The sequence below is a fragment of the Magnolia sinica genome, chromosome 6 (assembly GCF_029962835.1).
Source record: "Magnolia sinica isolate HGM2019 chromosome 6, MsV1, whole genome shotgun sequence".
Taxonomy (NCBI): domain Eukaryota; kingdom Viridiplantae; phylum Streptophyta; class Magnoliopsida; order Magnoliales; family Magnoliaceae; genus Magnolia; species Magnolia sinica.
The window spans coordinates 492,513-518,850 of NC_080578.1; the positions used below are offsets into that span (position 1 = coordinate 492,513).

General features: G+C 38.4%; 1 protein-coding gene and 1 long non-coding RNA gene across 5 annotated transcripts; one reads left to right on the forward strand and one right to left on the reverse strand.

Moving 5' to 3' along the window:
* LOC131247851 (uncharacterized) lies at nt 1-18,221 on the forward strand. Of its 3 annotated transcripts, XR_009172060.1 has the most exons (4): nt 195-441; nt 12,307-12,465; nt 16,490-16,671; nt 17,554-18,221. It is a non-coding gene; the product is annotated as an uncharacterized LOC131247851 (long non-coding RNA). The 3 variants fall into 3 exon arrangements; XR_009172059.1 differs by lacking the exons at nt 16,490-16,671; nt 17,554-18,221 and having other exon boundaries at nt 1-441; nt 12,307-12,680; XR_009172061.1 differs by lacking the exons at nt 195-441; nt 16,490-16,671; nt 17,554-18,221 and adding an exon at nt 552-3,643 and having other exon boundaries at nt 12,307-12,680.
* On the reverse strand, nt 7,585-25,686 carry LOC131247850 (long-chain-alcohol oxidase FAO4A-like). 2 transcript variants are annotated; one of them, XM_058247763.1, is made up of 3 exons: nt 25,141-25,684; nt 13,712-13,981; nt 7,585-9,718 (listed from the first exon to the last, which is right to left on the reverse strand). In XM_058247763.1, the coding sequence occupies exons 1-3, from the start codon at nt 25,453-25,455 to the stop codon at nt 7,904-7,906; spliced, it is 2,400 nt and encodes a 799-aa protein (XP_058103746.1). In that variant the 5' UTR covers nt 25,456-25,684; the 3' UTR covers nt 7,585-7,903. The 2 variants fall into 2 exon arrangements, with proteins under 2 accessions (XP_058103746.1, XP_058103747.1); XM_058247764.1 differs by lacking the exon at nt 13,712-13,981 and having other exon boundaries at nt 25,141-25,686.
* Between the last annotated feature and the right edge of the window lie 652 nt (nt 25,687-26,338).

Genomic DNA, 26,338 nt, shown 5'->3' on the forward strand with positions numbered 1-26,338 from the left:
TCGAGTTTCGGCTAGAATGTGATCTACACGTGCGAAGTTGGCACGTAACTGTAACCTCGTGTAGAATTGGACGCGGCTTGGGTACTACTCAACGAGCACCTAGCTAAAGACGGACTGTCCTACCAGGGGCTCTGTGGGACCCACTGTGATGTATATGTTTCATCCACGCCGTCCATCCATTTTGACCAATCATTTTAGGGCATGAACCCAAGACGGAGGCAGATTTAAGGCTCAAATGGACCACAGCATAGGAAGCAGTGGGGATTGAAAGCCTACCGTTGATTAAACATACACATCACTGTGGGCCCTACAGAGCCCCTGACAGGACCGTTCCGTCTCCAGTACGCTACTCCCGAAAACGAAAACAGAGTTTGGGTAAATTTTCGGAAGATGGAATTGGAAAGAAAAGCGGGTCCAGGAGTACTAAAGGGGAAGAAGAAGGTTTCATCTTGTGTTTCTAGGTTCTTGAATTTTTTTTATTATTGTGTGGAAGATGCTATCTTTCCTTATCTTCAAGATGTGATATGCCTCTCTCTCTCTCTCTCTCTCTCTCTCTCTCTCTCTCTCTGTCTTTATTTTTTTTTTTTCTTCAGCTGCTTCCTTTATCATGTTAGTGCGTTTGGATGCATTTTGAATTGAAATCCTTTCTTTGCATTCTACATTATTGCTCTGGGCTCCAAATTGCAATGATGTTACATTTTAAAAATTTTAAATTTTTATTTATTTATTTATTTTAATAATGGGTATTGAAAGGAGCGTAACAGCTGTAATGATGGGGAAACCCCATCTGTTTTGTCATTTCTTCTTTGAACTGAATGCTTCCACATCAATTGACTCAGTGCATTCACACCCAGGAGCACAGTTGTAGTCTCTATCGTCGATTATAGAATTTTATAAATTTACAGTATACAACAAGTATGAAATTGATCTCCACATATGATTAGGGAGCGGAAAGTTATGGTTTTTTTTTTTTTTTTATTTCATCCACTTGAGCGGTTTCACACTATCTTTGGTTGATTTCTTCATTACCTAAGTTTGAGTCTGATGCTTAGAAAGCAACTCCTGATCTTGGGGATCTTAGGTAAGTCAAGTCTCCACCAACTTACAGTTTTCTGAAGACCATGATTCCATACATGTGGATGTGGGGCCCATGTTTGGTTTCTAGACTGCTTATCTGGTTCTCCTACATCCATGGGGAATGCACCACATATGGCATATCAGAAGATCCTAACCCTTCTATTGTTGGCCTATCTTCCATTGTATGTGGATTGTTGTTGTTTTCTTTCTTTCTTCACCTTCTACTCATATGCCACTGGTTGAAGGATTGGGATCTTCCAGTCGGAGTGAATTTTGGTGGCATCATCCTATTCATCCATGGTGGGGGCCAACTGTATCAACAACCTATGGACGCCAAATGTCTGCAATCCTGCTCATCAGCAGACCTTACGGCTAGTGAGGCTCCGGGCCCTATAATCCCTCCTACTAAACTTGCTATTGAAATGTTTAATACAGTTTACTACCCCAAGCTTTATATGTAATGGGAAGGGCAGTAGTGATTTGGAAGAGCATACTAGTGTAGTTTTGGTAGAGAGAGGAAGTAATGAGTGATTTATCGTTGGTTTTACTCTTTTTTATTTATTTATATTATTTAGTGAATTTCCTTGTAGAATTTTCTGATAGCGTCTTTTTTCTTGTGAGTTTCGTGGTTCCACCTTGTATGAGCTCAACAAATTCTACCAAAGCTGACAGATCACAATGTCAGGAAACTTGAATCATGTGTCCATTAGTATTTTCGTGGCTCAACCACCCACTCAATCCGTGTAGAGAGTTGCATACGCGCAGTTTTACCTTCAAGGGGATCAATTGCATTTGATTCTTGCGATGAAGGAACTTAGCATCATCAACGACGATCATGGAACAGCTGTTGAAACCATAGAGTTATGGCAATTAATAAACTAAGTATTTGCACAAATGCTCCAGAAAGTTTTGTGGAACTCGATGAATGGATTGTGAAAGCTAGAAAGCTATTTCTCGCTCAATTGGTGGTGTTTGGGCATGTTTAAGAGTTGGAGCCTTTAATAGTGATGTGAGACTCTTGCATCCCAGAATTCCTGGTGTAGGAATCAGAGTTGCTGCAGCAGGAGCTTAACAACAAGGGGATTTTGGCACAAACCCCCTTGGCTGTTAAAGTCAGACCAACTTGATCAACGTACCAGATTTTATACAGTTCTGGAAGTTATTTTCTTGGTGTCAAAAATGAGAAATTTTTACAGGTAAAGTTGATTCAGGAGCTATATTGGTGGACAAGTAAGGAGATTTGGTCTCATATGCTTCTTGAACCTCTGATAGAGTAGCTAATTAACCACACAAAGTGACACAGACGGATGATTAGAATAGTAGTTCAAAGAACCTCCATTGTTCAGTCATCTATACCAGTGGCATAGACATTTGGTTACATTCAACATATCCTCCACATGATTCCATGCCATAGGCATGGAGAGATGTGGATTATACAATCATTAATTATTCTGCATTTAACTTTTTAACATTTCTCTATAATTGATTTTCCGATCATCTTGATGGTTGTACTGCAAATTATGTAATTAGTCCATGGAAAGCTTCATACTCTGTATGGGTATTTAAGGCATGCATAGTACTATGGTGTGTTATCAAAACAATATATCCATTAAATAATGAGCAGTTAATCCTATTATGTGGCTAAGGAAAAAAAAAACTTTTGGTTGATTTATGTAATAATTTGGTAAACATGAACTATTGAAACAAAGGGATACGAAGGAACACCCTGAAAGTTGGATGTGTATCTTCCGGTTTTCCTCTTTCTGCTGAGTGTGAACTATATGAATCCACCCGTTCTCTACAACAAATCTTTGAAACTGAACCTGAGCTTCCAAAAATATACTGGAAGCATCATGTGAATGATACAAATAAATAAACATGAAGGCTCTTATTTGTTTTATTGAGATTTGAGTTGACATGGGTAAACGTCATCTGGGATTTTTTAATGGAATACTAAAATTTTATTAAAAGAAGACAAAGGGAGTCTAGCTATCCATTGAGACAATGGATAAACAATTGCCAATTACAAGAGACTGCTTGGAAACACCATCTTTCACGAGGGAATCTGCTACAGAGCTAGCATCTCTAGGAACCTCATACCTGAAATATGCAAATTTGCTGTGTTTGAATCATGACAGGGCCCCCCCTCTTATAGCCGCTTATTGCCTTATACTCTCCTAAACAAATCAAACCATTTCTAGAGCCATTGATTTCTGCAGTTTATGTTTAGGAAATCTTGTTCTTTTGAGGTAATAGTTGATGGTAGTTTTTCAATCCTGTAAAATAAACATATTTATAGTCTTGGAATCGAAACCTAATTGAAGCTTAATAGACAAGATTTCACAATATTAACGAGGCTGTTGCTTCTAGTCATTGACAATATGGATGAGAAATGGGGAAATATCAACCTACAATTCGTATAAAGTAATATCAGTCATATTATAGCAAAGATGGGTTTATGACTACTTCATTTATTTTCTCTCATTCTGTGGGGAAATCTAGTGTTGAAACCGTGGAGTTGTTTGGATTGGGTGCATTTGGACGGTTTGGGTATTTCAATTACCAGGTATTGCAATGCCTGGACATTGTAACTGCTGGCAATTATGATTCCTTTGTTTGGGTAATCTCCTGTATTAGGCATTGTGATTCCCATAAATTATAATGCATGCGTTTGGTTGGCTTATGAGTAGGGAATCACATGTTGTGTACTTTTTATTTATTTAAGGATTGGATGTTGCTCACGCGAGCACAATTTGCATGTGTGATCCACAATTGCTGGAGAAATGAATGACACATATTGATCACGCTATGGTCTGATTATTGATTGAGACTATCCATCACGTGGATCTCACCCTTGATTGCACATCCTGTTTAAAAAAAAAAATCACTTTTATTAGAAAATGCTAACCCCTATTCAATGGTTCGTGAAATGGACACCCATATTTATCACACGACGAATGGTCTTATCATTGATCTAAACCATCCATGATATGTTCCCACCTTTTATTGCCAATTACTATAAAAAATCACTTCTGTCAGATGATCTTACTGTCCATTTAATGATTATGGAAATGGACAGTCCATGTTGATCATATTGCAAATGGGCCGATCATTGACCTAAACTATCCATAATGTGGGTCCCACCCTTGGTACCCTCCCTCTCAAAAAATCAGTTCCATTGAATAATCCTAATCGTCCATTCAATGCCTAATGAAATGGATGGTCCATATTGATGATATACAAGTGTTCTAATCATTTCTAGACCAAACATCTTTTGAGTCCCACCCTTGATTGCCCACTCTTATCATAAAATCACTTTGGTTTGAACCTAATCTTCTAATAAATGCCTAGGGAAATTGACAGTCCATATTGATCATGTTACAAATGTTCCATTCATTGACCTTATGATGTCCATCATGTGGTGCCACCTTGGAATGCCCATCCCTAACTTTGATTGGATGATCCCAATCTTCCAGTCGATGCCCTGGGAAATTGACGGTCCATATTGATCATGCCACAAATGGTTGCATCCTTGATCTATGACATCCATCATGTGGGTCCATTGTTTTAAATATCGACGATATCGGCTGATATATCCCACGATATTTCTTGTATCCCACATGTGCACCCACATGTGCGATACGAAACTCACAAGTAGTGCGATATATTTCACATATTCGATCCGGTGAGCGTTTTTTTATTTTTGGTCCTTTTTTTCCCCCCTATAAATCATGTTAAATCAATGTCAAATTGTTACAAATCCATGGTTTTTCATGTTTTGCATGAAAAATCATCGATCAGGAGCTTCAATTTCGAGATTTTGAGGAGATGGGCCAAGTTGTGGAAAATTGAAAAAAAAAATCAAAATTTCCCACTTTCTTGCAAATCGGTTGCAATCCTCGTGTCCAAACATAAAATCAAACATGTATATAACCTGATCTAGTGATTATTCTTTTGCTTTTGAATGTATTGCTTGTGTTTCCACACGTCTTCTTACATTTATAAATTATATGAATAGACTTCGAATATACTTGCATCAATTTAGTTAGACAATGCATAGATTAGGACCTCATACAAAGAAAACCTATTATGTGCACTTATTTTTTGTAATGTTTTGATCTATAAATGTGTGTTGATGTCTTTTTTAACAATCACTGAAGTTTCATTGAAAAATTCGACCAATTTTCCCATGTTTCCAACAACAACGATACGTTACGCGATACAACTGATATATCCCATGTGATAACTGATACGTATCCGTATCCTAAGAGTGTGATACTTAACGAGATACCGATATTTCGAACACTGTGTGGGTCTGGGTCCCATGCTTGATTGGCCATCCTTCTTGAAAAATCACTGTGTTTGAATGACCATAACTTCCAATCAACACCTACGAAAATGAATGGCCCCTATTGATCCTACTAAACATGCTTTGATCATTGATCTAGATCATCCATCATTTGGGTCCCACCCTTGATTGCCCAACCCTCTTAGAAAATGACTCTAGTTGATTACCGTAATCTTCCAATCCATGCCTAGAAAATTTACGTTCTATATTGACCATGCTACAAATGTTTTGAACATTAATCTATGACATCGACCATGTGGGCCCCACCCTCACCCTTTATTGCCCATCCTCGTTAAAAATCACTTTGGTTTGGTGACCCTAACCTACAATCAACATCTATGAAAATGAACAGGCCATATTGATCATACTAAAAATGCTTCAATCATTGATCCAAACATCCATCATGTGGGACCCACCTTTTATTGGCTATTCCTCTAAAAAAATCACTTTGATGATTGATCCTAGCCTTCCAATCAATCACAAGGAAAATGGATGATCGTTATTGACCATAATACAAATGGTGCCATCATTGACTCAGACCCTCCATCGTGTGTGTCCCACAACTTTCATTGTCCATCCCTCTCAAGAAAATCACTTCGGTCCAGTGTCCCTAAGGCAAGATGTAGGGAATCCTTGGTGGGTGTTGGAGTGAAACTCCATCATCTTTCTGGAAGACGTTACAATAATCGATGGGCCTTTAAGTTGTCAGGATTTTCGATGTCCATCATCCTCTAAATGTTGGAATTGTGAGGGTAGTGGGTATTAAAAAATGTGGGCATTTTAATGCCTCCAATCCAAATGACACCTATGTGATTTAGGATTTGAGATTACTCAATGAATTTAATAAAAGCTATTTGTCTTCCCTCTTTTTAAATCTACAGGAAGCTTCATTTGTGTTTAAGATTACTCTGCTTTTAAAAGCTAATTTTGCGTCTTTCTTAATGAAGTTGTAGAAGATGGTATTTGTCAGGATAATATATCCATTTTTTTTTTTAATTATTATTATTATTTTTTTTATAAATTTGTGTTGGAACCAAAAACTATTATTATTTTTTAAAAATTTGTGTTGGAACTAAAAAATAATTTCTTGCCAAAAATAAGGCCTCTTCCTCTATAGCCTTTGTTGAATAAGCTTATTCTATAATGCGGTGTATAGGGCCCACCATGATGTGTGCATGACATCTAGTTCATCCATCATGTATGCCTTGCTCATTTTCTCCTTGGATCCCAAGAATCTGGCCGATCCAAAACTCAGCTGGGCTACACCATGAAAAATCATGAACCTTTAAAATCATATGGTATGGTACGCCTGAGTTTTGGAATGGCCAGATTTTTGATATGCCTATTTTTCCTGGCTGGGTGCATCTTTTGAAGTGGATTGGAATTGGATGGCATATAGAAAGCACATTTGGGCCTCACACGCAATCTGGAAGGGTTTGATTATGGGTGACTTCATCGTAACTGTTCCCTGTCTAGTGATGCATGTGTTTTGGATTGGCCTGATTTTTCGGAATACAGGGGAATGCGAAGGGGTGAAACTTGTGGACGAATTGGGCATAGGCCATACATCATGTTGGGTCCCACACACCACATTCTAGAGTAGGCTTATTCTACAAACATTGTAGAGGAACCACCTCACCAAAGATATAGGTTGTGTAGACATGTTTTCCGGCTGATGGTGTTGACATGTTGGCAAAAATTAGAGTTGCGCCAAGCTTGATACTACAAATTCTTGCAGCCTGCTGGTAGCAAACAATGACGATGACAACGAAAACAACAACAACAAAAATGACGAAGACAACAGAGATGCCAACAGCGGCCAACAGCGGCAACAGCAGCAGCAGCAGCAGCAGCAGCAACAACAACAACAATAATCCACAGTTCCACACTAGACACCAAGGCGGATTTTAAAGTACATTTTTGAAGATAGGGAACATCAATTTAGAAAGTAGGAAATACCAAGACTGCACAAAAAACCATTAAGAATCTAAAGTAAATGACATCAAACTTGTGACATTCTATGGCTTTGAGGTCCAACATGAAGAGCCAAAGAGAAACACAAATGCAAGGGTTGGTCTGACCAGACTTCACTAAATATTCAAATTCTATGGAAGGGCAGAAGAGCCAATCCCTGTTTCTACCGTGATTCCACTCAACTATTTTGGAACATGAACACATATATGATATGATATCTTTTTATTTACGACAAATCACAAACCATATAAATCATACATTGTTGTGCACTTTACCGGATTTGGAAATATTAGTTTTAACACTTATGCCAACATCTATGCTATTTCACCAGTCTACATGACTTCGTTTTTCTTGTATCCTTCATCCTTCCCATTACCAACTTCTACACATGTAAGTAATGGTTTTTGGATTTGAATCTAGAAAGTCAAAGTACATACTTGAAAAGACTATGAGAGAGAGAGAGAGAGAGAGAGAGAGAGAGAGGGGGTGGTGCATTTGTTCTCACTAGTTGATGGTTTTCTTCCTTCGGAGGACTTCAATAATCGATTGTGCCGTGCAGTAAGCAATGGCCTGAACCGTGACCATTGGATTCACCCCGAGAGCAGTTGGAAAGACGCTTGTGTCTGCAATGAACAGCCCTTCAACTTCCCACGTCTCCCCTCTCTGATTTACTACTGATTGCTTCGGACTGACCCCCATCCTACAGCTCCCCATCTGATGGGCTGAGCAAATTGGTGTCGATAGATCCTTCAATCTCCTTCTACTTTCCCGCTTTACAAACCTCTCAAACTCGTGTGAGCTGGCTTGTTTCACGTTCAATATCTCTCCCTTGCAGTGATGTGTTCCAATTTCTTCGGCCCCTGCAGCTGCCAATATCCTTAGCATCTTCTCCAGTCCTCTCTGCAGATTCTCTTCGTCGATATCGTCCAATTTATAAGTCAGTGATTTTGGATAATTCACTTTGCCTGATCCCTTATCCCTCGCCAATGCAAATATGTGCGCAGTCCGTGAGAATTTGGTCATCCTTTCTTTGATATCAAGTCCGGAAATCCATGGCATGACTCCTGCAAACATGCCTGGGTGTAATGACGGTGTCTGTATCACTGCACCGTAGCCAGAGGTCTTGAAATTTGCAACAACAGTAGACATTGCTGTCATTATGCCACCCTCATAACTCTTTTTCCCTTCTTCTGGCCAACCTGATGTCTCTGGGAAGTAACCCCATGCCATTGCAGTTGGATGGATATGGAGGTGTTTTCCAACATGAGCATTCTTCAACCCACTTTTCTTTAGTAAAAGCGGCGTCCTCAATGCACCACAAGCAACTATAGTGACCTTTGACTCCACCACGTATACATCCTTCATTCCTCGCCTGTTTATGTATTCAAAAACAACCCCAGTTGCAACATTTCTACCCTTCTTACTCTTATGTAAGACTTTCAATGCCATGCATCCAGGGAGGATTACACCATTACCAGAATCTGCTAAATCTACAAGCCATGTCTCTTGGGTGCCCTTCTTTTTTCCATCCTTGCAACCTAAATGGCACCACCCACAGTAATGATCAGATGTTGAATTTCGTGGAATGTTGCTCACTGGGTACCCCATTTCTAGACATCCTTTCCGTAACACTGCATTATTGAACCCTTCATTTTCCACCTCCGATTGAACTCCCATCCGCTCACAGACAGCATCCAATGCTTGTTTATAAGCCTTGCTACCAAATAGCTCAAGGTCGTACTCATTGGACCACTCCCTGATAACATGATCAGGAGTTCGTAGCGAGGCTGACCAATTTATGGCGGAGCCTCCACCTACTGTTGAGCCTGCAAGGAATAGGGCACTCAAATTTTCAGTGGCGACCATTCCTCCTCCTTCGTACATTTGATCTGCTGATGGGCCTTCTAGAAGAGACAGATTGCATCTTGCGAAGTAATTGCCTTTCTCCAAGACTACTACTTTGTAGCCAGCTTTGGCAAGGACTCCAGCAACAACCCCCCCACCTGAACCTGAGCCGACGACAACTGCATCACAGCTGATGGTTAAAGGAGACAATGGAGAGGGATTTTTCCCCTTGCAATTATGAACTGAGACAGTGAATCCAGCTTTCTGAAGATTTTCTAAGATAATTCCTTTTGGGTTTTCCATGTCGACTAGTGCTCTGTGAAGGGGTCCAAGACGTTCTGCTTCTGCTTCCTCTCCTTGTTTTGTTCCTTCCTCTTCTGGTAGTTGGGCTTGTCTCCTTTGGTTTATGAAATCTGGGTCCGGTCCGCAGTAGCCAATAGCTTTCCACGATGGATTCTCATTCTTCTCATCAGCCTGAATTCAGAGAATTTTTAACAAGATCAAAACTTCACCATTTTGTGCCTACAAAAGCTTCACTATTGCCTGCCAAAATTTTACAAAAGCCCACCCCAAGCCTTGCCCTTTCATTTCAAATCATGATTTAGAGTAATGCTACAGTGATTCGCTTTGGGGTGATTCACCCCCGTATTTTGACACGTGTTCCTTTCATTTAATGTGACTGAGGTATCAAAAGCAACATAAATTTCTATGGGGCCCACTGTGATGTGTGTGAGAAATCCAGTCCATCCATCACTCGCACTAGCTCATTTTAGCGTGTGAAAAATGAAAGCAGGCTGGTTAAAACTCTAGTGGACCATAATGAAAAGTGATGGACGGAGTGGATTTCACACACATCGCAGTTACATGTTTCCTGCACTACCTCTGTCACATTTAATGCGGCAGGAGGGGAACGTGTCACAATAAGGTGGCAAATTGCCATAGCATAACTCCATGATTTATTAAGGGAAACGACTTTTACTTTGTTTCCAAATAGGGATGTAAAGAACTTCATGCCAAGATTTTTAAATAAAGATGCATAAACACCATCTCGTATAACCTTAAGAGCTTGGTTTTAAGACTTGGACCCATGTAGAGTGCCTGTTAGACCATCCAGATGGTTAGGCAGGTGAACTGCGTGTAGTTCTCAGCATAGAGATGCTTTATACACAGTTTTTCTTTTGGTAGGTAAGCATAGATTGAACCCATGACAGGTGGCACCGTCAAGCTGAGCTATAGCTTCAACCCCGTATATGCTGAGTTCTGGTGTTAGTTTATGCATAGGATTGTTCTTCAATTACTTTTTACTTTGTTTGGAGTGAGTTTCAAAATGCATTTTAACCGTTGAAGTTGTAAAGAGAACTCTGAGAAAGTTGCTCAAGGAAATGCTTAATAGGTATTATACAATGCTTGCACAGAAAGATTGTACAGTACCATTTGAGTTTTCAGTCGTATGAGTTAGGCGACTCAGGTTGATGGTTCAGCGATCCAAACCTTTGAATGCATGATGCACTGAAAGTTCCCTTGATCGGATGATCCAAGCTTTACCATATTCGGCCTTTATCTTGGTTGGACACTTAGGCTCACCATATCAACAGTTTGGATCACTGAACTGTGAGGTCCACTTGTCAAATTGAACCTGAACAATACTATAGATCTTTCAGGCCAAGCATTGTATAGTAGCTCGTGGGAAGATATGCCTCTATGCACTGATTGGTTGACAGAAACAACAGATTAAGATATGGACACCTTTTTCCTACAGGCACTTCGGAAGAATTCATAAAACAATTTAGGGTTCATCTGAATGTCCCGACAAAGGTGTGTGGGCCAGATTTTTCTCTGCTGAAATCTGGAGCTGCTAAGTTGCAGATCAGAGGTGAAAACTATGCTGCTTGCAGTTGCATAAAAGATAAGGCCAGGGGTGTGTTTCTGCAACTGTTTGATTATGATTGTGGAGCCATCCTGAACACTCAGGCAGAGCAGATAAAGCTTACTGCTGAAACATCTGGAGTCATCATCATTTTTTCCTTATACCAAAGAACTACATGTTCATAGGATGAGTGTACTTGAAATGAGGATGTTGGGATGGATGAGTGGCAAGATGAGCAAGGATAGAATTAGAAATGAATGCATTCCAGGGAACCTAGTAGTACCAATAGGTGATAAAGATGAGGGATGGTAGACTTGGATGGTTTGGTCATGTGCAGCAGAGACCAAGAACCATGCTGGTTACATGCAGTAAGGTGCCAGCAAAATATGCTGTATGTCCAAACCGGACTGTGACTCTCATTTAATAGAGGTCCAGAAGCATAGTTACCTGAATCAGAGTTCTACTAATTCAAGTTGGAGTTTGCAGTGCAGTTTTGACCAATCTAAAATGGAATTTGCCATTCAGTTGGTAGTTTGATACTTGTCAAAAATACTGGTTTTTTGGGGTAGGCTAATTTTCTTCTTCTTTCAATCTATCCGATTTGTGTTTGAGGTTAGCTAGTTTGATCGACTAGTGAAATGCTGTCATTTGGCATAATTCAATTTAATGCGTGCATTCAGCAGAATTAATCAACTAATTCAAATTGACCAATCTCTCTCCTAATTAAGAGTTTCTTCATTTCTTATCAAAGGAAGTTCCAGAATATTGAAAAAATTACTTGAATTTGTTCAAATCATACTGTTATTAGAGATTGAATAAATGGACAGAATTCACAAACTGTAAAAAATTGAGAATGAACTATTCATAGGACGGTCGATTAGTTCAACCATGAATAATGAATCACAGCGTATCACATTGCAATTTAGTTTTGAGTGTGGTTTAAGTGAATTAGGTAACTATTTACTAAACAATGCTTCACCCACATTTTCATTCAGAGCAGCATTCCATTTAGGTGGGTCCATCTCTCTATAGTCCTGATTGTTATAGTGAACGTCACCATGTATGGGTGATAGACCAAATTTATCGTCCATGGGACATTCCCAGCGATGCTCCTATTGCATATATATTGCTGTATGTTTCTTTTCTTTCTTGTTCTTGTTCTTGTTCTTTTTTTTTTCCCACCATTCATTTGCAGGCCAAATATCAGATGGCAAGGATTGGCTGTTGAGGAACTTCTTAGTTTCAACAGATGAATGAAAGGTTTGGAATTGTGAAAGGTGGGTGTTGCTTGTGTGGAATGTGCCAGATGGGGCTAATTACTGCTCTATTTAGGAAAGGGGAGATCTAACCAAAGGTCAGTACACCAATTTAGTTTCATGGTGCACTATAAAAGTGGCACAACAATGAGGGTTCCATTGTGGTTGGACTATTGCCTGCAAACTGAACAGAATGTCCTGCTGTCCGACTGGTGTGTCCTTTTCCATGCCAATCGATTTCCCACTTTCATCTCTAACATCCATTTGTAGGTCACTAATTGGAATATCCAATAAGTGAGTTTTTTAGTTGTTACTGATTTGTGGTGGGACCATTGTTGTCAATTGTGATTGCGTATGCACATACTAATGTCATATGGGATCCTTACTCTTGCTCAGGTGGTAGACTCTCAGGAGTTTCAACACCTGGTCAAGGGTTCGAGTATCCATAGGTGGTGAAATCCCACCATGGGCGTGAGTGTGTGTGTTAAAAAAAAAAAAAAAAATACTAATGTCATATGCGATCTTGGCAAGTATGCCATAGCATACTTCGATATGCAATTAATATGTGATCGTATATTTCCCAACAGTCATAAGAGCAATTTTTTTTTTTCTTTCAATTTGGGGCACTCTTGCCTATAAATAGGCGCTCATATCCCCTCCATTTTCACTATTCTTTACTCCAAAGCTCTAAATTCCTCACTCTCTCTTACACCTCTCTCTCGTACTCTTAACCTCTCTACAACGATTTCAAGTATGTTTATTTTTTATATTTTATAAGTTTTGCTTGTTTTTCATAAATTGTATTTGCAAATTAAGTTGTAAGTTGTAACTTGAAGTTATTTCAAGTTATCCATTTATCAATAAACTTTTTAATAATTAATTCTCTCTTAATGTAGCTTATTAATTGTTTTGTTAAAATTTATGTAAATATAATATAAGTAATTAAATATATAACTTAATGAAACACTCAAACTACAATGAGATAAGTAAAATAACCCAATCCAATCATGTGTACTAATTAGGCAAGTTTTCCGTAATTTTTGTCAAAATTTTCAAAAAAATAAAATAAAATCTGCTTTTTATTTTTCAAATAAAAATAAAAAATAAAATGCCATGGCATATGCAATTATGCAATCACATATGCGAACAGCATATGCTGATTGCACATGCGACTTTACAACATTGGGTGGGACCACCCGATGATAAGCCTGAAGAAGATTTATTTATTTATTTTGTCCCTGGAATACACTAGCAGGTACTTGATTTTACACCTAGACAACATTTATATCTCTAGTCATATTGGTAGTTGCAATAAAAATGAGGGATTTGGTTGGAGTAACTTACTAGGCCGAAGTAAATGAGGAGGGTGAGAAATTTCATGCACTTGAAGAGCATCTTGTGGTAACGAGAGGAGCTTAAGGACCAAGACAGTAGGACCTTCTCTCGCTTGTCGAGAGGCATTTGGGTGAAGCTGTGGATGTATGGAAATTGGGTAGACAGGCTCTTTGGCCCACAGAACACTAATGTCCCATACCAAGTTGACAAGATCCACAGCATCAACTGAACCAGACCCAGTTTTGGATGGTTCATTTTTCCCGAAAATTGCCCTCCCACCTGCATTTTTATCACACAGATAACGTCAGTATTAAGATTGAGAGAAGAAAAGAAGAAGAATGGAATCATAGTGAATCCTACTCTTTATCTTATCAATGGATGCGCCCTTTCTTTATGCAATATCAATGTCAATAACAAAAAGCTTGTACTTGGGTTATGTCATGTTAGAAGAATTTACACCCCCCTTGTTTCGCTTCTCAACTTTGTCACTTCAAACTTCCATTTAGATCTTCAAAAACAGATAATCTCATACACAACAGTAAGACGGGACAGAATTCCCCGTTAGATTAAAATTAAAAGGATTTTCAACTAATCTTCTTTTAACTGAAGGTGAAGGTTATCTTGTTTACCCTCTTCAAATCCCTTTTGTACCATACAACATTGTCTGCCAGGTTTCAAAAAACTAATAACACTAAAGATGAAAAATGCTTGTTAATCAGAACATTTGTTTTCTCAACAGTTGCTGTTGTATGACTGAAGAACAGTCATTATTTATGTAGAACTGGCTTTAGATGTATTAACACTACATTATGGTATGTAAAATGTTTGAAAAACTAGATCAGGACCCAACTCGATCACAACAATGCCAATTCGCTCTGACCCAAGAACCTCCTTAATCTGAAATCATTGATATGTAATGAACTAATGAACAGGTTATTCCTAATGTAGCGATTTTGGTGTTTTGGATTGTGAGTAAAAATCATGGGTTTGACTGTTGCCAACGGACTTTTCTTTTTTCTTAAAAAAAAAAAAAAAAAAAAAAAGTTACTGACACAAGTTTCTAGCAACATAGCTGGTTTTCTGGCCAGTTATAATTCGAACTGGTTCGGGTTTATTAAACACTAACATCTAAAGACTTTTTATTTTATTTTTAATGAGTCTGATGTTTTCTATATTTCCATTCTTCTGTTTTTTCCATTTCGCAGTGGTGAATCAGTTTTGTAATGCCAATGAGCCCATTTGTAGGTCCTAAAACCTTTATAAACCTTTGTTTTTTGTGAACCTTTTCTCCTTTAAAAAGAAACGTCGGTCATCTAAAATTTCAAAATTGTGCACTTGTATCCTCTCTTCAGTTTCTGGGTTCACAGATTTTGTTTGAGGTTATACAATGCTCAGTGTCGACCCCGAGTTTAAGAGAAAAAAGAAAAAAGAAGCTCCGTGGAGAGCTTGTACAGCAACATTGGGGCTTTCATTTTATACAAATCGGGCCTGTTGTGTAGTGATTCAAGCCATTGATATGATGGGCCCAACCATGTAGTGTCCATGCACTGAAGCTCTCCCACATGGCAAAATCCTAAAGCTTGTAATTGGTGGGCACCAAATAAAAGGGTGTCCATTGTACCAATAACAAGTCAAATTTTCTATGGTCGGGATCTTTAAATCTGGAGGATTTTTATTTTATTATTTATTTTATTTTTATTTTTATTTTTATTTTTATTTTATTTTATTTTATTTATTTATTTATTATTATTATTTTTTGTGTGTGCATAGGCCAACCACGATGAGGTTGTTTGGATCACTGGACCACGGTCACTAGTTATAACTGAAAGCCCCCCAACGCACTCTACAAACCTGCTGCCCCAACATTGTACTGATGCCTCCCACGTTTCCCATGCTCAACTCAATTTGTATCATGGGGTCCATGGATCAGCAATCCAAACCATTAATGTATACGAATAGCCCGACAGATTCGGCTTTCACCTGAATACTGGGCTTAAGCAAGACTTCAGTTCCAGGGTCAAGCCCACCTAATAAGCCGGTTCCTGCACTCATGGCCATGATAAAGAGTTTGCAAAACCCATTCATTTATCAATCGGGCCTCAACATCCAGCCCAGCACAACCTACTCATGTTTGTTGCAGGCCTTAGTGGCGCAAAAATAAACAGCCAAGGAAGAAAATAAATAGGTGCCCAGCTAAGGGGTCGTTTGGATGCCTGTAATTTTTTTTGTTGTAAACAATTTACACCTGAAAAAAGAGTTTCAGGTTTATATACTATTCCGTTCAGCTTTTAAGTGGTAATCTGTTTACAGGTAAACAGATTGTGTGTTTGGATTGCCTATAAAGTATTTACAATGAATAAAGTAGGTATTCATATTATCAAGCTTGGGCGGTGAACCTTTTAAAATCTGTAAATTACACAAGGACTTGATTTTTTTTAGGGCCCTAAGAGAGCATTAAGGCATGCACACACTAAATGGATTTGATGTCTTCCACCTATCATAGTGGACCCCAAATGCAATCTAGAAGTTTTTAATGATGAACGTCCCATCCTTGTGTGGTCCATTTGACAATAGACAACCTATATATATATATATATATATATATATATATATATATATATATATATATATATATATATATATATATATATAGGGTCACAAGAGAGCATCAAGGGAAGTACATGATGGATAGATTCGATGTACCATACAAATTATGGTGGGCTCCACATATCATGAGTGTATATTAACCATTTTGTTTTGTTTTTTTTTTTTTTTACCAGGTTTCAGATTACAGGTAAAGCCTTTACAGGCAAATACGTCCATCCAAACAGCCCTGCAATCAGATTACCTGTAATCCCTTTACAACTTGAGGACTTTACAAGCATCCAAACGATCCCTAAGAGAGGACCAAACAGTCAATGGCTCCGATCTTCCAGTGCAGTTTTGTTAGGCCCAGATGCACCCCTCAGGTAGCAAACGCACTTCCGACTTGGAGATTTTTGGCACACGTACGGAATTTATTATTCAAGTGGTTGGTTGTTGTGGCCTGGTCCCAACTAGTGCCAAGGTATTGATAGGGTGATGGGCAAGTCTGTACAAGTGGAGGTCATGGTTCTTTCATTTGGTGGGCCTGCAATAGAGGTGGCTGCCCCTAAAGCTTCAAGACAGATATTGATCGCTATCTTCCGACTTCTTGACCACTGACCAAAAATACTTGGGCCATGAAATCAATGACTCGGGCCCACCTGAATGGACCTACGCATCGAGAAACTTCCATGCTTGATGACTACAAATACAAGATTATTGACCTCCGTCTTTTAGGTTTGAGGTATCATAACCTATGTATGGAGTACATTTGAGCTCGAAAATCACACTGTTCAAAGCACCCTAACCCATGCCTCAAGTGAGTTCCACAATGATGTTGTAATGCCTCAAAAATCAGGTCTATACAGTTATTAGGTGGACCACACCACAAAAAAATCGGCATCCACTCAAAAACTTGGCACATGTTATAGTTGGATCGAGGGGTAATTTTGTAGAGGATCCGGCTTCCACTCTCATATGCTTGAAAAGGCGAAAAATGCTGACCTGAAAACTACTGTGTCACTTCAGCCTAAAAATCTGCGCTGCGCTTTACATTCTGTTTCTAGCCAAAATATTACAAAGTAAAAATAATAAACCAATTTCAAAACCTTGCTTCTTGCTATGTCTAAAATGGTTGAATTGAAGAGCTTAGATTTGCTTGTGAAAGAAAAGTCCCACATTTATTCGTGTACTGCCCTCCTCATACTGCTAGAAACTTTTCTTTGAAATAAAAATAAAAAGATGGTCTGTTACCAACTGCATTGCAGTGCACGCATCATACATACTACACCACACCACACCTGACTCGGGAAGAAAGGCAGCAGTCACCTATCCCAAAGGAAGGACGTTCCTATGCATCCATGCATACCGCACCATACCTAATTTGGGAGGAAAGGCAGCAGTCTCCTCTCCCAAAGGAAGAAAGGACGTCCACTGTTTAAATTGCTCACATTTACATCACACACTGGAACACTTGGAAAGACCCATCCATCCATCTCCAAATATCCCTATTCGCTACCATCTGAAAATCACACTGAGATCCATCCACCAGTTGATTATTCCCCTTAATAGCCATTACTTTTCCAAGCCCTATATGTAATTGTTAGGACTGTTTTACAAAATTGACTCTTTACAAATATATGAAATCCTTGATGAACCCAACAATTAGGTGCACAAATTCGTGATTGGTTCTTTTTCCTTCTTCTTTTTAATCTTGACCATCTCCATTTTTACAGGGGATTAATGTGTAGGTGAGGTTTTTGCATGCTAGAACATGCACTTTGTATTCGAATGAGTGGACTAACTGAACAGTGATTGTACTATAAATGTGTCACTACAACTTAAAAGAGGGCTGTGGGACCACTAACTGGGCACTGAAAACATACATGTGTTGATATTTCACCCTTCGTGCCCTTGCCAATTTTCATCAAATGATTCCCATCTCTCTCTCTCTCTCTCTCTCTCTCTCTCTCTCTCTCTCTCTCTGTTTTAAAGTGGCAACCAAACAAGGCCTAATTGTACTATAAATATATTTAGTACAGTATTGATTAAATCATTTTTAAATTTTATTTATCAGAGAGTTTACTAATTGGCATGGCATCAGTTGTAAGGGGGAAAAAAGAGAGGCTGTTGTAGTGCAATATATCAACCTCTCAACAGCCAAATCAGCAGTTTATAATCAATGATTTAAAACCCATGTCCATCCATTTTTGTGGGGATTGGCATTGTACAAACTAGTCTGACTGGAACTCATGATGGAGAAGAAGAGAGAAGAATCAATGTGAAGAAACAGGACCAAAAAAAGAAGATTGAAGTTATGTTTGAAAGCTCATTAATCATACACATGGCATACTCCATCTAATAGAAAACACACGAAATTGATGGACCTACATTGGATAGGTATTAATCTGAAAATTAGATTGGTTAAGCAATACAATTCTTTGATTAATGGACATTTATTTGATTAATTCAAAACATTCGAGTTGCTGAAACTGCAACTGTCTATTAATGAAACATCAAGAGTAATTTTGATTTATGACATATCCATATAGGGTCCACCAATTCGAATGCTGTAATATGAGTTTGTTGAGAAACTACTGTTAGGGTATCCACCACCTAGCATCAAGACTCTAGAAAGTTAATTGATACTCTAAAAGAGCATGATAGTTGATAAACATAGATCCATGGATTGTACATGTGTCGTGCACTGACTCAAAACAAAGGGTGTGGGACCTGCCGTGTTTAGATCAGTACATCAAAATTATATGGGACTGAGCAATCTTATCTTCCAATTAATGGGCTACAGTTGGCTGAATTCAGATGCCATTGGATGTATTACACTTCAACCGTTCATTAAGCGTAAACCATCTTTTAGTTGGAAAATAAAATCACACTAAATTTTGATTTATGACCGGTCTAAAACAGGGCCCATTATTTGGACAGTTTGAATTGAGTTGATTTTGATTATATGCCATGTGTACAATTTATGAGAGTCTACAATTGAACCGTTGGTTGAACCTAAACCATCATCTAGTTGGAAAATTAAATCACACTAAATTTTGATTTATGACTAGTCTAAAGAGGGTCTCATGATTTTGGATAGCTTGATTTGAGTTTATTGCCACATTTACAATTTATGAGTGCCTTCACAATCACCCTTATCAATGTTCGCACGAACTTTGGGTGTTTGAGTGCGTAGCTTCGCGGTAGACATGGAAAAAGTTGTTGTTTTTCCTTTTAATCTAATAAGAATTAGTTTAGTAAGAGCTAGGGAATAAGGACTTGATGTGGGCCATCCATCATGTGGGGCCCACCTTTGATGTGGACCATCCATTATTTAGGCCCACCTTGATGTGGGCCATTTATCGTGTGGGGTCTCACCTTCAACATGAGTCGTTCCTCATGTGGGCCCACTTTCAATGTCAACAGTTCATTATATGGGCCCACCTTTAATGTCAACCATCAATCATGTGGTTCCCAGCGTGTCTAGTTCACCTTCAATATGGGTCATTCATTATGTTCAGCCACCTTCAATATCAGCCATCCATCATGCCGGCCCACCTTCAATGTCCACCATCCATTGGCTCCTACCTTTGATGTGGACTATCTATAGTATGTGTGGCACACTTTCATGATGGGTCATTCATCATGTGGGCCAACTATGGATGAGATGGGAGAGATTGTAAAGAAAAGATAAGGTAATAGGATAATATAAGATTTTCTTAATAAATTTAAGGACAAACTTGTCAAAAACTATTAAGAAAAAAAAGGCCTACTCTCCTTCCCGTAAAAGGTAAGAAATAAAACTTCTCATATCTAAATTAATGGATCTAAAATTAGACTATTATCATATAATCTACTTTTGAAAAAAAATTACTTTTATCTTTAGAAATAAACAAATAAACTTTTATTTATAGAAATGCCAAACGCTCTTATATTCAACTAGGGAAGGTTGTTAATGTGTCATCTAACAAATGGATTTGTTTTCATCCTATCACGTTTTTGCAACATCCAACCTGTCCAAATGGTTGGATCAACCATGATGATCAGCTTATGCATAAACAGCCTAATCCACCCATTAGGTAGGGCCCACTAATATTTCTTTAGTACATCAGTGGTTATCTATTGTTTTCTATGATGTGGCCAACATAATTAGTTGAATGGGCTGATTTATGAGTAGATAATGCTTTTGGTAAGTCCAACGCATTGGAAGGGTTGGATTTCACAAACACAAGAAAGGCTTGAACTTAAAGATTGGTACCAGTGGATGTGATCATCATAATTGGAAAACTAGAAGATTCAACTCGACTTGATATCCAGTCGGGCCTGAAGACTCAACTCCAAGACTCAGTAATTAGTTTAGGTATAAAATGGCAGAAATATAAAAATAATATAAGTATAAAAATATTAGTCTGTTGCCCCAGAACTTGGGAATTTGAGTTCTGACTCCCGTCAGCTTTTTTATTTTTATTTTACTCTTATCCACTTCTGTGTAAAGGTTTTTTTCTTTTTTCTTTTTTAACACATGCTCTCACACCGTAGCAGGATTTCACCAGGTACTCGAACCTAGAACATGGGTGTTGAAACTCTTATGAGTCTGCAAGGGAGGCATGAGTAAGGACCCACCTTTGTGTAAAGGTTGTTAACATCATGTGAAAGTTGTTAACAAGTGAGACATTTATTCATCTCTCTATAAATGTTTTTCAACTGACAGTGTTGGATTCAATGTATATTGTGTGTCTAGCATCTGAACCACGATTAAAGTCCTACTATGATGATAGAATGCTTTAAAATCAAGTCTATACAATCATCCATTGAAAGAAATTGACATTCATCCAAAAAAACTTCTAAATTTTGTCAGTGGCCCACTTCCTGGTTCAATCCACCTTATGTTTACAGCGTTCCACTTTCTTAGTGGGGCCAACCCTAATGGGTCGGGTACCATGACAAGCCAAAGTGGGCCCACAAGGAGAGTTGCAGAAAAAGATTTTTCTAGGAGCGTTGTGAGGATCTGACCTCATTGTGGTGAAATATTGTCTGTATTACACCCAAAATCATTAACTCAAATGGGGATGAAGTATAACTAAAAAAATTACATTTGATAATCATCAATCAGATGGTTAGGATTTCTTGATTATTGTGATTAAGGAGATATGCTTGGTACAAAATGTGAGCAACAATTTGAATGGTCTGGATATCAGTGTATGGGTTTTAGCCTACACTTGTGGCTAAAACCTTTCCATATAGGTGGTTTAGGATCCGTGATGTTTATATCTAAGTGGTCCATTTCCATAGGTGGTTTAGGAACCGCGATGTTGATTTGTGGCCTTTTGCCTTCAAAACCTTCGATTTATTCCTTTTCTTTTGGATGCATGACTTAATTTCTATTCAAAAGTGAGAAATACATGGACCTCCTTGAAGTGATCTTGTCCTAATTTTTTAGGGTTAAGTTGGATTTATGGAAAGAAAAAACTCGCTTCTATTGTTTGTCAAGTATATAGATTTTTATTTTTTTCAAATGTTCATAGAAAATACTATTTTTTCACTTTTTATCTTTGTTCGGAAAATATCAAAAGGCATTTTTCTAAGATAAAAGAAAATTGGGTTTGTGAAAGGTTCAACCTAAATGCGCCGCCATGCATCTTCACATGTGCCACATATGCTAATGTGCTAGGTGAGTTAATGTTCATCTTTGGTTATGCTTTCTTGTGCAAAAGTGTAAAGCATTCCACAAATGTCACAATTTATATTTTCTTGTGCCCCATATGCTAACGTGCTATATATATTTTCGTTCATTTTCTTTTAAATTCACATATACAAGGTACCTTGCATTAGAGCTGGGCAGGACCCTACTTGATTCGGCTGATCCAACTTGACCTGAACTGAATTCCAGGGTCAGGTTCGGATCGAGTAGACCTACCATGATTTGAATCCCGATCAAGTTGAGTTTGGGTTACGTAGTAATCCGATCCGATACGATCCGAAATCCAATACGAAACCCGACTTGGACCGAAATTGGGTACTATATATACAAAATAAAAAAATACCTATTCCCTTCTCTACCCTAACCCTAATAGTCGGCCACCGCACCCAACTTGATTTCGATGTCCCCTCCTCCTCCTCCTCTCTCTCTCTCCTCCACTTGTCCCCACAGTAGCACTGGTCTGGCCACCCAGTCTATTCTTGAGCTCGAATTTTCAGGTATTTATTTATTTATTATTATCCTTAATTTCTTCTTTTTTTTTTATTAAAAAAAAAACAAATATTTTAAATTTTTTCATATTTTTCGATCTTTAATTTTAATTAATTTTTTTTTAAAAATAAAACAAGAAAAGACCCAATCCGAATCATATCCAACTCGATTTGACTCGGTTCCTTTGACCGAGTCGGACTCGGTTCAGGTCAACCCAGCCAAGAATCGGTTCGGATCGAGTCAAGCCTGTTGGACTCAGTCCCGAGTCGGATCGAGCTCAGGTAAGGGGGTTTGCAAAACCAGATCGAGTCGAGTTGGACGTAACTGGGTCCGACTTGACTCGATGCCCACCTCTACCCTGCATGCATTAATGTGTCACATGTGTCAAATATATCACTTTGCATATTCAAGCACCTACATGTGTTATCATCAATTTTCAATCATTCGGTGTGCAGGCCGTAGAAGGGGACACGGATTTCCTGGGAACGCTTAGTCATAAAGTATCTGCGTTGGGATGTTAGGTGGGCCCCCCGTGATGTTTTTGAGAAATCCACTCTCCATCCGTTTTTTTCATATCATTTAAGGACATGAGACCAAACAACTCAAGGCGTCCATACTAGAGGAAAAACCGGGGAAAGTTTCCTACCGTTGAAATCTTTTTAATTAGGATATAACTTGATGTTTATATGCCATCCAGACCGTTTATAAGGTCATTACCACTGGGATGAAGTGAAAACACTAAAAACTTAGCCTCATATGAAACTTTTTGGCCATATGAATGTTTCAAACGGTGATCACTGAATCCCCACTGTTTCCTCTCGTGCGGACTACTTGAGTTTTGAATCCATTTGAATTTTAGTCGCATAACCTAAAATGAGCTCTCAAAACAGATGTACGGTGTTGATTTCTAACCAACATCATGGTGGGCCCCATCTAGCATCCCAGGACAGTAACTTCTTCCGAAAGACTCTGGCAGTAAATCCGCGTACCGGTAGGAGGAAACGCTAGGAGCACTCCATACACTGCATTTTAAAAATGTGATTGATCACACGTGAAAATGACAAAAGTGTGTGGCAGATCAGAGTCGATCATCAACAATCCTTATCTGGAAGATGCTACAACTCAATAATCATGTCCATATGATCATCAGGTCGGCAAGATTTGTATAAAATTAAAAATGAGCGGTAAACAAAAAAGGACTATTAGTCTGAAATTCATGGTATAGATGTGGCCCATCCCATGAATCAATCAACCAATTTGTAGACATGATGACCAACTGCACCTTGTTTCCATGTTTTGTAATGCACTCCACCAACTCATTCCACCGTTTCTTTGAGCGCTACTGCCCAAGATAGGGGAGCGGCACCATGGGGCCCACCTTGATGTATGTATCCTATATCCATGCCGTTCATCCGTTTTTCCGTATCATCTTAGGGTATGATCATAAAAACCAAATACATACAAATCTCAGATGGACCATACGATAGGAAATAGTCGTGACTGACCATTAGAAACTTCTTGTGGACCAAAAAATTATTGGATCAAAATACTGTTTGGTTTTTCCCTTCATCCAGGCTTATGTGATCTTATCAGCAGATTTGATGGCTATAAAAACTACGAAAACATTACTTTTAGCCTTAGAAAGTTTTTAATGGTGATGTGCTCAATCAACACTGTTTCCTGTAGCATGAACCACCTGATATTCTTCACTTTTGGGAACATGCCCTAAACTGATCTTGAAAAATGGATGGACGGCGTAGATGTAGAATATATAAATCAAGTTGGGCTCCATAGTAAGGGCCGCACCATCTTGGGTGAGTCCTGGGCCGCACCTAATCTTCTCCCCCAAGATAGAGACCCTTCAAGCTTCGACTGACCAGCCTTCCTGACGGTGTCCCCTCATATTTTATTACAACTGATTCTTTTATATATCACTTCTAAAATTTGGTATTTTATATGGTATTCTATGTTGAATTATTTACAGTTTAATATATGTTTACAATACTATATTAACTATTAGAGCCCTGTTTGGTTGCCACTTAAAAAAACTACTAAAAAACTTTTTTTAAAAAAAAGTTCAGCTTATCTTATTTCTTAAAGAGTAATTATCCTTGCTAAAATTAATCTCTAATGTATAATTATTGTTAATTAAATGAGATGAACTCATTTTTAAGTGGCAACTAATTAGGGAGTAAGTTGTTATATAAATATTTTAAAGTATTTAGATGGTACTCATGAAGTTTTTATTATACTAAGAAAACAAAAAATGCTCATAGATCATTAAAGTCCTAACTTGTAGAAGTCTAAAAATGATTTCATCACATGTTAGTCAACAGTAATTATATATTAAAGGACTTGATCAATCTCTAAATCATAATAAGTTCATGTTAATAGTCATTATGCATTAGATATCAAGATGGATCTCTATTAGAGAGTTACTCTTAACTAAAATGAGATAAATTCATTTTAAAGCATCTATCAAACAAGGTCTAAAACTTTCATAGGTTAAGGAATTTGAGAAGCTTTTAATGTTTATGTTTTCTTTTATTCCATTTAGCCTAGCTTGTTTTATATATATATATATATATATATATATATATATATATATATATATATATATATATATATAAAATGCGTCATCTCTTTAAAAATTTGTTCTTACATGTTGTGGAGTTCCATTGGCGGACGATGAGGCATGGAAGAACATCTGTAAAGATTCATCTTCAGTGCTGCTGGACACGTCGATGGACTGCAGAAGTGTGTCACAAATGGCTGTAAGAGTGGCCATTTTCCGTCGCGAGAGGTGGTTTACATATGGTGGCCTTCCTCCCCTCAGCAGCCAATGGCTGCCCATCCCGTCACTAACAATCTTAGATATTGCGGCCATTTGTTCTAGGTTGAGATCGATAGAAGAATCATCACCTACTTTCCTGGTGGATGACGAGAAGCTGGAAGTTGGAGCGTGAATATAGTCCATGGCAAGAAAAAAAATGATTGTCTACCTTTGGAACAAACCCCTTGATATTATATAATTTTTGAGCAAGAACACTACATCTAACTCACCTGTACGCATTAAATTCAAGAACACATATCAACCACAATTCTCTAACTGCATTTTGGTTGGAGTTAAAGTTTAAAATTTTTAAATTGCACAGCTCTCAAAGTCATACAAAGATTGCAATTGATTTCGAGGGCAACAAGTGGTCAAGCCAAGACCAGATCAAGGCCACCCAATTCTCCTCTCATTAGCCTAATTGCTTGATTTGAGAAAGAAAACAAATGATAAAGAAAGAAAAAGTGGGCCAGCTGACTGATGTTCCACATTTTCTGTACAGAATCGTTTAATCTCAGTGGCTAACCAATGGGAGTTTGGGACCCTGGCGATTGTTTATCCTGGTAGGGGCTTTGTAGGGCTTGCCACCTAGTGGCATGATCAAAGCTGATGTAGAGCGGGTCGCGGACAGTTTCATGGCCAAGATGGATCAGAAAAGGCCCGTTCGATGACAGAAGTGATCCGGACCGTCGGACCTTAGATCGGGCGTATCTCACAATCCAGAATGAGTTATTAGGCATAAAATATATGATTTTGGGGTAGAACGAGCTACTTTAGCCAACCAACCCAGCTACGCCAGGTTACGCAACCTGGATTTGTGAAATAGCCCTGGATTGACGGTCGTTTCCTTGTTTTAATTTCGTTTTTACTATAAATAGTAAATTTTAGTTTGATTATAACTCTTCATCCGTCGGGCTTTAGGAGTTGCGTCCAACGTGAAAAGAGCTTAGAATAATTAGGAGAACGGTTTGGTGAAGCCAAATAGGACACTTACTATTTTTGGCTGAAAACCTTGCGCACTAGTAGA

Bases quoted from the DNA above. Each gene is read 5' to 3' on its own strand.
- LOC131247850 (XM_058247763.1), bottom strand. From the start codon at position 25,455: ATGGACTATATTCACGCTCCAACTTCCAGCTTCTCGTCATCCACCAGG. The intron at 13,982-25,140 runs GTAAGAACAAAT...ATAAAAATGCAG, and splicing joins CCAATGGAACTCCACAACAT to GTGGGAGGGCAATTTTCGGG. The intron at 9,719-13,711 runs GTAAGTTACTCC...CTCTGAATTCAG, and splicing joins TCCTCATTTACTTCGGCCTA to GCTGATGAGAAGAATGAGAA.